General features: G+C 47.6%; 1 protein-coding gene across 1 annotated transcript; it reads left to right on the plus strand.

Annotated features, from left to right (window-relative positions):
* The first annotated feature begins 8,443 nt into the window (after positions 1-8,443).
* LOC109775656 (cytosolic sulfotransferase 15) lies at positions 8,444-9,722 on the plus strand. The gene has a single exon (XM_020334369.3). It carries the CDS (start codon positions 8,667-8,669, stop codon positions 9,630-9,632), a length of 966 nt encoding a protein of 321 aa, XP_020189958.1. The 5' UTR covers positions 8,444-8,666; the 3' UTR covers positions 9,633-9,722.
* Positions 9,723-13,934: the final 4,212 nt, after the last annotated feature.

Consider the following 13,934-nt stretch of genomic DNA (forward strand, 5'->3'; position numbering starts at 1 on the left):
CTGTTAGTCTGATATGAATCTAGAAGTGTTGATTTTCCTTGGTATATGTTGTGTTCAGTTTTGGCAGGAGTTCAGAACTGTTAGGCAGTCTTGGCCCTTCTGTAACGCGCATTGATTTCATTTTGTTTCTTACTTTCTTCTCCTGTTGAAGAGATCATATGTTCATAGCTCCAACTGTAGGAAGTCCTGTAATTCTTCACTCGCTGACCAATAGAGGATTTTTTTGGTTTGTTATATGCAAAAAGTAGAGGTTTTTTCCCTGATTGGTACAAGTATTTATCCATTCATTGATCACTAGATGAAATATTTTTTTGGTTCAACACGATTAAACTGTACCTGCAGCATAGCAGATTGGTGAGGAAGTTGACCTGTTTAAGCTGACAGTGCGTTATAACAAGTGTGGCCTGATTGCATAGTTCCCTTCCTGTAGTGCACACACTCATGTAGATTTCAGTTGTCAACTAAAGAGGTTGCATGCGGCTAATGATAATTTATATTATGAGATTTAGGTTCACAAGAATTATAAGCTTGATGAGGCCATCCAAGTATATGACTGGGAATATGTTCTATTAGAATGACATCAGTTTTGTTCTAAAAAGTTTCAGTATAATCAAAAAATTTGGTCTCTTGAATTCTAGACAAGATAATGTGAGCTAGCCTGAAGGTGATGCACTGATGATCACATTGAGAAAGACTTGTAAAGATGATGATCATCTTTTACAGAAAACAATTTCTGTAAACACGTCAGTAACTCTCCTAGTTTGCTGGGTTTTGTCTCCGACCATCGTGTCGTGATGATTTTGCAGGTACCCCGAGAGGCCCTTGAGTTTAATGGAATGTCGATTAACTTCCGTTCCGGCAAATACAGGTACTCCATATGTCCTATTTTAAGCAAAGGTCATGCTGAAATTTTCCGTGAATTTTAGCATGACTTTGCTAAAAATAGGACATATGGGGTACTTGCGACTAATGCATGGGCCGTGGTATCTTAGTACTTAATTAAGTAGGATCAACTGCCTCTTGTGTTATACATATAGAAGTGTGATATGTTTACTGTCTCTTCGTGTATTAGAATTCTCCTTCCCTTTTCTTGATAGGGTATATTAATAGAAGATACCTATATATATATATATCAGTCAACCTAGGGTGCCTCGGCATCGATAAACCCTAAATGATGAAAACTTAACTTAGCATTTAGGGTGCCTCAGCGTCGACAAACCCTAAATGATAAAACCTTGGCTTTTAGGGTGCCTCGGTGTCGATAAAAACCTAAATGATGAAAGCTTAGGCTTTTAGGGTGCCTCGGCGTCGACAAACCCTAAATGATAAAAGCTTAGCTTTTAGGATGCCTCGGTGTCGACAAACCCTAAATGAGGAGACAAGAAGAAGGGGGTTAGGAAGGGACTTGGACCTTAGCAACAACACACTAACAGGTTCCATCCCAAAACACCTAGGCAATATCACAAACATCTCTCAATTGTTCCTTGACAATAACCAACTTTTTGGCGACATTCCTCGAGAATTAGGTTATTTGGTCAACTTAGAGATCTTGTTCCATGACAATAACCAACTTTTTGACCAATTTTTTTCCTATTTAGAGCGAAACATGGCCCACAACGATGAGGCCGGCGGTTCGGGCAAGGCATTCTAGGAGCTGTCCCAGGAGATGGAGGAAGAACCTCACCGCTATGAGGACGCCGCGGAAGACACCGATCCTGATTACACAACCCCTAGTGGCGTCGGGGATGACACCACTGATGGTTCCGCCGAGGATGCCACCACTGAAGATGGCATCGCACGCACAGATGGCAGCCAACCGAAGAGGCAATGGAAGGACCGGCGCCCGAACGTGCTCGGCACCGTCAAGGAGGAATTTACTGAAGTGTCCTCCGAGGGGCATCCAACGGCGCCCAAAGAAATAGTCAAGGGGTACGCGGGACAGCTCGGGTGCATTCTCCGGAGCACCGTCTCGATCAACACCGAGAACCTAAGGCATCGTGACCGAGGGAATTTGCGCAACCTCCTCTTCACAAAGCTGCACGAACGATACAAGTTCCCCGGTGACTTCGCAAACACACGCCTCTCAGGGAATAAAGTGAACAGTGCCGCCCTCACGAAGATGAGCACGGCCCTGGCTACTTGGAGAGCCGCGGTGAAGAGAATGATTGAAAAAGGTGATAGTTATGAGAAGATCAAGGAGAAAAATCCTTCGATCAGCGAAGATGACTACCGGGAGTTCAAGATCAAGTGCGAGAGCAACGCAACCGTGGAATCAAGTCAGTGGGGGAAAGATATGTGGGACTTGAACTTAGGGGCCCACAAACTCGGTTCCGGCGGTTACAGAGTGGCGGAACCTATATGGGACAAGGAGGACGCGGAGCATGCCGAGCAAGGCCTATCGCCCCTCTTTGAGAAATACCGTGACAAGCAGACCAGGAACTATGTCAGGGCCCGGTACAAGATTGACCCGGTAACCAAGGAGCTTACCACGGATCCGAAGACCAAGGCGCTTGAGCTTGTTCTGGTAAGGAATACACCCCCGCGTAATTAGCTCCATATGGTTGCATTCTAATTAATGAAGCCAAATTTCTAAATGGTTCACGTTCCTTCCGCAGGACACTGAAAGCAGTAGCGCGGGGTCGTCTCAGAGCTCCCCTTTCGACACCCCTTTAAATAGGGCGTTGAACGTAATGAAAAACAAGGATAAGCTCAGTAAGCCGTCGTCAGCTGGTCGTGTGGCCGGCAAAGGCTTGTCCACGAAATGGTCGGAATACTATATCGCTGGGCGAAAGGAGAGAAAGACCAGCTCGGAAAGCCAGGAGCGCGAGGTTCAACAACTCAAGGCACAAGTGGCGCGGATTTCGGAGATGGTCGAAGAGCAAGTGCGAGACCAACTGGGAGCGACGATCACCGCCATTATACCTACCTTGGTTTCTGGGCTGCAGGCGTGGATGGCAGGCGGCCAACAGGGGCCGCCCCCGATTCCCAGCTTCACAGGCAGCAACTCGCGCAACGCGCCGGCGGCGCCATTGGTGTCTCCGGCGGAGGCGGCATTGGTGTCTCCCGCGGCGGCGCCGGCAATGCAGCTTAATGCACCCGGGTGTGGGAAGAATACGCTGGCCGGCACCTCGGCAGCAAGCGGCCCCTCCGTCACTTGCACGCCCGCCGTTGGCGGTGCCTCGACATTAGCCGAGCTCGGCGCCATCATGGTAACTAATTAAGCCTCTCGGCCGATGACTTCATCTCCTTGCCTTTGACTGGGCATCCCTGACGCCCTACATGTTTTCGCAGGGCACCGCCGATGTTCCATGCACTCTCCTGCACTTCGTGGATGGCGAGTTGATCGATGTCGCCAAGGCCAGAATCGTTCAACCGGGCAACCGCCTATTCCACGGTAATCCGATGCCACCCAACGTGTATAGGGTTCAACTGGTTCGGGTGCTGCGGGGCTGCGACGACTTGTTACCTCCGTTTCGACCCCCTGGGGCCGACGAAGATGATGTGATGACCCTCAGCGCCTGCTTAAGCTGGCCCCTGCTTTGGCCGAAGAGCCAGATTCGTTTGGGGGCGGGGGACACCACTCCACAGACAACACCGCCAGTCGTGCCGGCACCAAGCCATGGCAAGACCGCCGCAACGCTACCGGACATGCCGGACATGCATATGGCACAGGATCCCGACGACGACGACGACGGTACATTTACCAACGTCGATAAGTACTTCAACAAACATGGGTACGGTGACGAATTCTTGGGGCCTCCTTCTCAAGAACCCAACCCTGCAAAAGACGATCGCGATCTAGCTGGTACCGCGGAGAAACCCAATTGCAACGGGCGTCGTCTGGCGTTCAGTTCTCAGGAGACGTCTCCAGCTGCCGCCTTCACCGAGCCTCAGATAGCCGAGGTGCGAAATATTATCAGCCCCAACACACTCAAGAAGGCGGTCTCTGAGCAGAACTCGATCCCATTACAGCAGAAGAAGAAGGGACGAAAAAGAAAGACTAACAAGGGTGCGAGCCAGCCGGCACCGAGTACGATCCGTGCTCAGGACGGGCCACCTTCACCTAAGGATATCTCGAGGAGGGTGCATGTGGCGGGTAGGCCGATGCTACCGACTAATCTGCTCAATGCTGCAACCGGTGCTATGCGGAGTCTGCATGACAGTGTTCTTTCTTTGGAGAAGCGGTGTCTCTCCGAGAATGATGTGGCATACCCGGTTTTCATGGCCAAGGTGCCAGAGGGCAAGGGCTTTGTGGATAGCGCCATCGGGGGTATGATCGTCCTGCGGTTTGATGACATCTTCGCTATGTTTAACCTTCATCCGCTGCACTACACCTTCGTTCGGCTATTTTCGCTGAGTATGGAGATGCAGAGCATTAGAGACAAGACCCCGGACATCGTTATAGTCGACCCATTCTACATGCGTGCCAAGATCATGGGCAGCGCTAGGGACCGGCAAGTCGCGAGTTCATACCTCGAAGGCGCCATTCTGGCAAACCCAGATAAGGATAACTTCCTCGTGCCTTACTTTCCCGAGTAAGTCATCCCCTCACCGCCCCGTAACATATGATTTCTTAGATTTCGATCGTTTTTTTCTAACATTCTGTGTTTTGTGCAGTGACACACATTGCACACTCATCCTCTTAAGCCCGAAATATTCCATGGCCACGTATTTCGACTCGGACCGTCAGTCGAAGAAAGACTACACAAATATCAAGAAAGTTCTTGATGATGTTCTCCCCGGCTACGCCAGATCTGGAGGCACCTACAGCAGGCCAATTCGTAGGTACGACAAGCACGTGTTCACCCACAATACGACGTTCCCCTGCGTCAAGCAGCCGCCTGGCGGTCAGAAGGATGCCTACTACGCCCTCCATCACATGCGGGCGATCGTACGGGACCATAATCACCTTCTGCTACCAAATAATCTCAAAGATTGGGCCGCACGCTTGTCGGCAATCCAGGACGCGGACATCAGACAAGAATTCTTTCGCATCCAGTCGGAGTTTGCGGAAATCATCCATCAAGATGTCCTTCGTACCTCGGGGCAGTTCTACCTCAGATATCAATCGTACAACAGTGAGATAGAAACAACGCTACAAATGCAGGCTGACAACGCCCGCGATTTCATGACCATCACGACAGACGGCGGCTTCATCCATGCTCCGGTCCCTAAGTTGAGTCGAAAGTAGTGATGCTATGTAGTTCTGAAATATCGATTAGCTCATGTTGTAATTAAACTTTAATGAACTTGTATGTCTCTTTGGTTTGGACAGTCGTTCAACTTATATGTAATCGATGCTATTTATTAGTAGGACCATGAATCATGCTATTAATGTGTTGCTTTTCTCTTCTCATCCTTTTGTTGCATACTTATATATTGCCTATGTATTGTCTGTGAATTGCTACTAACGTTTTGTTTGGCTAGTGCATAGAGATGCCGTCGTATGTCGTGTACAAGGGTAAGGTTCCCGGAGTCTACGACGACTGGGAGGAGTGTCGGAGACAGGTTCACCATTTCAGCGGTAACAGTTACAAAGGGTACACCACTAGGGCGGAGGCGGAAGCTAGATACGCGCGCTATCTAGCGGGAGAGAGGAGGGAGCGGAGGAGGAACCGGATGAAGACCAGCTTCATCGCGATGATGCTAATCGTGATGACCGCAGCTCTCTTCTATGTGATGGTAGTTTAGATGATCGATATCGACTTGTAATGTGAAGACAAACTCGCTACTCGCGGTCTCGAGACTTGTAATGTTCTAACTTTGTTCAGTCTTTTGAATTCGGAGACTAATATGATGAATTGTATTCGGAGACTAATCTTCTATTGTATTCGATAAATCTGATGTTTATATGTTGTACTGTCTATATTCTGTGCAGTAATATATTTTGTAACCCGTGCAAATATAAGAAAAGAAAAAAAAATAATTCCTAATATTCATACTAGTGGCGCACCACACTGCACTTTAGTGGCGCACTGCAATAAACACACTAGTGGCGCACTATCTAGTAATGCGTCATTAGTAACCCAGAGCAGAAGGTAAATATGGCCCCCTGAGAGGCACAGTAATGGCGCACCGTTTGACATACTAATGGTGCACTCCCTGGTGCGCCACTATTGTCTGGTATACTAATGGCGCACCAGGGATGCGCCATTAGTATTAGTTACTAGTGGCGTGATGATAGTGGCGCACCTGTAGTGCGCCATTAATGGCTAAAACAGATGCGCCACTAATTAGCCTTTTGCTAGTAGTGTGAATGATGCCACCACTTTAATGGAAGAATTTAATGTAAGCCACAACTTTGGCCTCAATAACATTGCCATGTCAATGCGACATACCCAAACGAGAAATGCCAAGGTAGTGGAGAAGGTTGAGGGAAACTCAAGTAAACAAGAAGAGGGGTGTAGGCCGTGCAACTACAAGACCGAGGAAGAAAATGTTTGTGTGAATCTTGGGTGAACATCACTCTCGATGCCACGGTCGGTGCCGACAAAATAAAGGATAAATTTTGGCAAAGGATCAACATGTAATACAATAACAATGAGACTATTTCCGTATGAAAGGATTGAGAAGGAACTTTGAAGCCACAACAAAGAGGCAAAGGCTCAACACCAATGATGACGATAATGACTTGGTAGAGAACCTATCCACTCATGTGTTTTCGGATGGATCAAAATATGGAAATAATGTCAAGAAGAGTGGTGTGTCACAACATAAAAAAGAAAAGTTGATTGCAATGGTGGAGGTGAAAAGGGCATTAGCGGCCGAACAGAAGGAGGAGAAGATGGCTTGTTTCTATGAGATGAAGTTGATGGAAGAGGAGAACTGGAAGGCAAAGATGACAACCGAGGATAGAAAGGTGCTACTGAAGGGAGAAACAAATTGAACTAGAGGAGAAAATATTGTTTGAATTGGAGGGTGAGAAAAAGAAAAAGGGAAATATTGTGATTGAGGAGCAAAGCTTGCAATGGTGGTCGAGGAGCAACGGAACAAGTGGTTGGCTGAGGAACATGCTACCATGTGGATGGATCCTAGCAGGATGGATGACAAGGCAAGATAATATTAAGAGTTCACTCGTGGGGACATCTTGGCTAAGTTGTGTGGTGGTGGCGGCAGTGGTGCTGCCGACGGTGACGACATGAGTGATTGAGGTCCATTTGAACTACGATGGCTTTTGGTCCATCATGTATTAATGTTTATTTGGAATGAACGTGCCTTTTAGAACACATTATGGCTATGTTTGAAGGATTCAACAAACTTAATTTCCGTTCGTAGTTGAATTATGATTTGTCGCATCCGAATTCTCTATGTTTGTATTGAAATATGATGAATTTGTTTAATTTGTTTGAGTAAACATTTTAAAGAATTGGCAAAATGACAATTTTATGATAGGGAATCTGCTAGCTAAGCAAAAGTATTCCCTAAATAAATTAGGAAAATGGGATAAAGAAGATTTTTGACTTTTAGAATAGGGGATCTGGTAGAGATGCCCTCAGGGAAGTTTATGACAATGCAATTAGTGTTTTTCAGGGAATGTGAATGCTATTTGTCATTTGTGGAATTATAACTTCTAGCAAAAACATGTGCATGTGCACGTGTTACACAACGCGTCCAATAAGCCATGAACATGGTATGGTGGCAAGTGAGGAGTAAAATCCCCGCAAGTAATCTTGCGGTTCATAGGAATGGAAGATTTAAATGAGCAACTACTAAGTTACTAAGCAACCTAGAAATGATGGGTTGCGGTGGCTTGGGGCTACGGGGATCGTTCGTGGGGCTCGTTTGTAAGAGTGTGCTTCGTTGTGTGAGGGGTTATGGGCATACTCGCCCGTAACTGTGGTGTTCGTGTAGGGCTCATGTAAACACCACCAGTACACCAACGTTGCGACATGTAACAACAACACGACCACCCACCCAACGCCTTTCTTCACCACGAAGGCCATATCCATAATGTGGAAAGAACACCGGTCAATGAAACGACATCAAAGCACATGTAAAATTTCATTTAAAAAATACAAAAACATATTTTGATTTTTTAAAAAAAATCTGAAAACAATTACACATGAACCTATGGATGTGTAGTACACGCCTTAAATTTTCATGAAGAAATACATTCTGGTTCAAGCTACACAAAAGAAAACATGTCTTTCTAGCACATGAAATCTATTCATTATAAAAGTCTATGATTTTCTTTATACAGCTCACACCAATGCGTATTTGATCATGAAACCTTTTACAGAAATGTAGTATACATCTAAATGTTCAGCTCTATTTATTTTCAGAATTTTTTGAAACTTTAAAACATTATTTTTGAAGTTTTCAGAAACAGGGCTCCATGGAGCTCAGGAGCAAGAAATCCACTCTCCCCGAATAATTCATTTTTTTTTTTTACTTTGTTTGGTTTGGCTCACTGCCCTCAAGTTAATCATGTACAGCTCAACTGCTCAAGTGTCGCCTTGTGTATGCATATTCGGCGCCCACTTTGACAGTGATGTGCAATTAAACTAGTACAACTCGCGGTACATGCACACGATTATATACTAGGGCGGACAAGCTAGTTTAATGTTTTCCCTTTGTCTATAGCCCCTTACAAATACCCATGCTATATCTGGACGTGCTCACAATCAAAATCACCCACCAACCCCAGCTCACCTAAAAAATTGGCCATGGCAGCAGCTCAAAGCGAGAGCAACCATACCAGCATCGTGGAGGAAGGAGGAGAGAGCCATGTTGCAGAGGTGCGAGGAGGCTGGGTCCTGTATCAAGGCTGTTGGCTGAGATCCCACAACGTGCAAAGCGTCATGCTCGTGCAAGAGCGCTTCAAGGCTCGCCCCGACGACACCTTCCTTGTCACGTTCCCAAAGTGCGGCACCACCTGGCTAAAGGCCCTCGCATTCACGGTCACAAACCGTTTCCGCCACGCCGCCACCAGCGAGGACCACCCGCTGCTCACCCACCACCCTCAAGACCTAGTGTCGTTTCTCGAGATGCCCTACCGCCAGCTACACCCTCTCGCTGATCTTGAGAAGCTCACCTCACCTAGGCTTCTTGCCACCCACATGCCGATCACACTGCTACCTCCGTGTGTGTCTAACCTCGGTTGTCGTGTTGTGTACCTGTGCCGCAATCCCAAGGACGTGTTCGTGTCCTTATGGCACTTCACCAACAAGGTAGGCGCGGACTACACCACACCCATGGATCAGGCATTTGAGTTGTTTTCTGACGGGGTATCCCCGTACGGGCCTATCTGGGAACACAATCTTGGGTTCTGGAAGAAATGCACGGCGGAGAGCGACAATGTTCTTTTCTTGAAGTATGATGATATGATGGCCGAACCGGTCAAGCACGTCAAGATGCTCGCCAAGTTCCTCTGTGCCCCCTTCACCGAGCAGGAAGTGAGCTACGGAGTCGTGGAGGATGTCGTGCACCTGTGTAGCTTTGATAAGCTCAAGAGCATACCAATCAACTCATCGGGAGAAACTGATAGGATTGGTGGGCTGCCAATGGCTAATTCTTCCTACTTTAGGACCGGGAAGGTTGGTGACTGGGCAAACCATTTGACGGAAGAGATGTCGAAGAAGCTGGATGACATCGTTGAGGAGAAGCTGAGAGGGTCAGGTCTCACATTTTGACATTCCCATTGTCATGCTTAACTATGTGTGTGCTTGTGCAACCAAAATGTGTGTTCTCAATAATAATGTGAAAGACTATGTACTTCTATATTTGCTAAGCTTTTTTTTGTTCTAAATTAATTGACTCTACTGTGCTTTTGAGGTATTGAGAAATAAAGAAAACTTATGTGTAAAAGGCAATGACATCAATTGTCATGAGATTTATAAATGTGTAGTAATATGAACTAGTGGTTAAATTTTAAGTTTAAAGATTATGTTGATGACAACTACTATGGGGGACCAACAACACTTATATGGAAATACAATGGAGCCTATTTCTTAATTGATTTTAGGAATAGTTATTTCTTACTAAAATATTTATAGCCATCTTATGAAGATATTTCTCCCCTTTATATTTGAACGAACTTTAGTGATCGATGATTGTTGGCATCGAACAAAATAAATGAACAATAAACCGGCAATGTAATATTAATTATAGATGGAGACAGCGCAACAGTTTTTTGTGAAGAGAATATATTAACATTGAGAAGGTATTAATCACATCCAGTCTTTCCACCAACACGATTGCAAGAGCTACTCGGGACATTGAGGATGCACACAGTTAAATAATGCAAAAAAGAGAAGGAAAAAACGGCCAATGCAACATCTACAGCTAACAAGAGCAACAACCTTCATTGATGGCAACCCAAGCTAAAAGGATAGGTGCCTCAATAATGGACCATCCAAAAATGATGCCCGAGCACCGTTGTCGCTGGACACTATCACCGAGGCTAGATCATGGGCTTTCTCCTTGAGAGAAGTTTGAGTAAACTCAATGCAATGACTTCAACAAGGGAACGGCGTCATTTCCCGGTTAAACTAATGGAAGTTGGACCTTGAGCCCTTGCACTCAAAGAGCATCACCTAGCCGACATCCCATGTGCTGTCACCACCTACACATCCATCTTGGCACGGACCTAGCCACACAATTAGAACCATGTCCATGCAACACATGTTGTCGGGCAGTGCGTAGGGAGTCGCGCGGGCAGTGATAGGGACGTCGGCCATCTCCATTGATTCTATGCCGCCGAGAGTCCAGACTACCTACGCAGAGCCAATTTAGGAGGTTGTGCGATGGAAGAATAACTGCTTGAGCCAATTTAGGAGGTTGCCTGATTGGAATTTGTCAAAGTTCACACAAGAGTACCAGATTTTCAAGATTTGCTTTGTGTACTACGGCATTTTGCGGCATGAGTGCAAAAATTATTTTATAGTACAGTAGAGATGCTTGAAAGGCATTGTGGGAAGTCAAGATAGCTAAGATAGAAATATTATCCGATGGATGAAATTCGCTGGAGATGATATATAAGCCTAAAATGCGTCATGCAGGGGTCATGTTTTACAAGGCATCGAGCAATGCATAGTGATGTGTTGGGCTGATACGGTGCAAGGTGGAGTATGGTTGCAGTCGGATACGTTCGACTGGGTCACATATATAAGGCGTGTGGCATGGACAATCTGGCGGATCGACAGGGATGTCGGTCAAAATAAAAGATGGCAATGATTTCAGTGATGACGACATAGGAGCGTGATGCTGATGATGGGCGACTTTCGGGCATGGTAACAGGTGGCGCATGTCTAAGGGCTTGTGCACTTCATCATGGCGATGGTGCGGGTTTATTCAAGGTGGTGTACACACGGGAGATTAAAGTCAATGGGCGCGGGGTGGCATATTGCAGTCATGTTGAAGGTGGAGTTGGAGTATGATGGAAGACTTCACTCAGTGCTTATGGAGGGGCTACGGCGTAAGTGCACGGAGAGTCGAAGCCTGTTTCAGCCGAAAAAAGCGAGTAACATGTTGTTTAGGTTGTGGCTAACTGGTTTGAGGGATATGTGAAACTCATCATCAATCGGCGATGACCGATGGTTCTCTACCTTGGGGGTTGAAATGTTGTTGTATAGCTATCCAAGATACTTGATCTGCATAACAGAAGCTCGACGCGGTGATAGCGGTGAGGCATGCGGTAAGCACGGGGCACGATGACAGATCATGACACTGATGGTCCAGACTTGTGGTTAGAGTAAGTGTGGAGAAGATGCTGGAGTAGTGTTGGCGAGTGACAGGTTCAAGTTTGTGGCGGTGTCTATCAAGTTGGGCGCATCTGGAGATGGACGGGAGTTGACCATGGAGAATCTGCGAAAGTGTTGGAAACTCTAAATGTCAATAGCTTGGGGAGTACATGCCCGTATATTCTATGGTGTTTAGTGCACATGGAAAAGTGCGGGTGACAAATGCAGAAGGAGACAAGATGCTATAGTTGTGAAATATGTAAAAGAGAATCCGAAAAAGGATGAGACAACTTAATTTTGGCTCAAGTGTTGACAGTAGGTAAGAAGGGGCTACAAGTTGCAGGTGGAGTCAAATGGAGTCTGGGAGTAGCCGCAGTAGTCATGGTGTATCTCAAGTCTAATATACATGAAGGTTCGACACATGGATGAATCCAAGGTGGCGGAGAATATTCGCTAAGGTGGTATTTGTTGGAATTGTGTCGAATATTTGTACAAGGTATGTTATAGTTGGACTTGGATTTGAAGGTACAGAGATGCGTTTGAGTAGGAGTGTAGGACACTTGTATCCCAGATGTCTTATATAATGCGGGGGTGGGGTAGACACACGATGTAATATATGCCAACATAGAGCCTGTTTGGGACTGCTCTGCTCCTTAAAATCCAGCTCCGCTCTAGAAAACACAAGCCAAACGGGGTAGCTCCTGGATATGCCGCTCCGCAAAAAAACTAGAATCCGGGGTACAACTCCCAGTTTTTTATGAAGCTCTTCAGGGGGTGCTCCAAAAAACTCCAGAAACTGGAGTTGGGAGGAAATTACCCACCACTGCCACCAGTAAGTGGATACCCCTTCGTTTCTATCCCCTCATCCAATCAGATAGATCCTTTTCACCAAATTTATCATTTCTGAAGCTGGAGCTAGATGGAAGCCAAACATTCTCTTTGGTAGTGCTACAACTCCTGTATGAAACTGCTCCAAAGTGAATTTCGTGGAATGAAACTAATTTTGGTGAAGCAGAGCAGTCCCAAACAGGCCCATAATAGCACATGCATGTAGGGGGAGCCGGCAGCGTGTGCTGACATCCAGGAGGCCGATGTGTGGTATTGTAGCGGTCTTGTGGGGAGGAGTGCCCATAGTTAGGCCCCAGGGATGTAGCCATGATGTTGAACCTCGTTAATAAATCTCGGTATCGTGCCTCGTGTGCTTGCTTGGTCCTTGGTAGATCAACAATATGCCTCGGGTTAATTCTAACAAGTCCCATGTGGCACCTCGGACAAGGGAGGAACCCATATACCAAGCAGAAGTTGAGTTGCCAAATGTCATCTTGGGCCATGTCGAGCACCCCAAACCTTTGCACTGAGCGGGAGCATCAAACTGGTGGCCCACGGGAGCCCTGTCCAGCCGCAGCCTGGCGCTCACGAAGGAGCCGCTCTGCTTCCTCCTACGTCATGCGGAGGGCTACCGCAGCCAATGCCGACGGTGCACGCGGAGCCCTAGCGGCGGCCTTGCCCCTGCCGACATTGGTGAAGGAGTCGCTAAGCGACCATTCCTCGCCGATCTTGGCGAGCTCGCCGTCAACGCGGTGACGGCACCTGACGACCATCTCCACGGTGGTGACGGAGTGGTCGAAGGCCCAGGCGGCGGCGAGGTCTGGGTCGTTGCGGAACGATTTCGGTGTCGCGTCTGATTTAGCGAATGTGGAGCGACAGGCAGCGTCGCGCCACTCGTAGCGCATCTATTGTTGCACCGCCCGCTCCTCCTCAGACACAAAGGCCCTCAAGCTTGAGGGATCATCGCCGTCGCCGCCTCCGAGAGTGGAGGATGCGGCTGTGCGCCTTGGTGATCGCGGGCGGCAGCTCGTCCTTAACAAACTGCCCGCGACGGTTGCAGCGGGGCCAGCAACGCAGCCCCGTCATTACGGGCGTAACGGGTGGCCAGGAGCGGCGAGGCCGTCTTGTCCTTCAAGCGATGCCCGATCTGGATGCCGCCACCGCGATTACGCAGCGGGGATGGTTGCTCCTCCTTGACACGACATCCGACCTAGACGCCGCAACGGTTGCGTGGGGGGGGGGGGGGACGCGGGCTCCTCCTTCACCTGCCGGAGAGGACACACTGTCTCCCACTTAACGCGGTAGTGTGGCGGGGATGACGGCTCCTCCTTACCGCACGCGGCGGCGAAGGTGGCGCCGGCCCATATGACGGAGCGATCACTCCATCATGATCTAGGTCCGACAAACGAATTCTTCGTCCGTTAG

Source organism: Aegilops tauschii, chromosome 3 (assembly GCF_002575655.3).
Source record: "Aegilops tauschii subsp. strangulata cultivar AL8/78 chromosome 3, Aet v6.0, whole genome shotgun sequence".
Taxonomy (NCBI): domain Eukaryota; kingdom Viridiplantae; phylum Streptophyta; class Magnoliopsida; order Poales; family Poaceae; genus Aegilops; species Aegilops tauschii.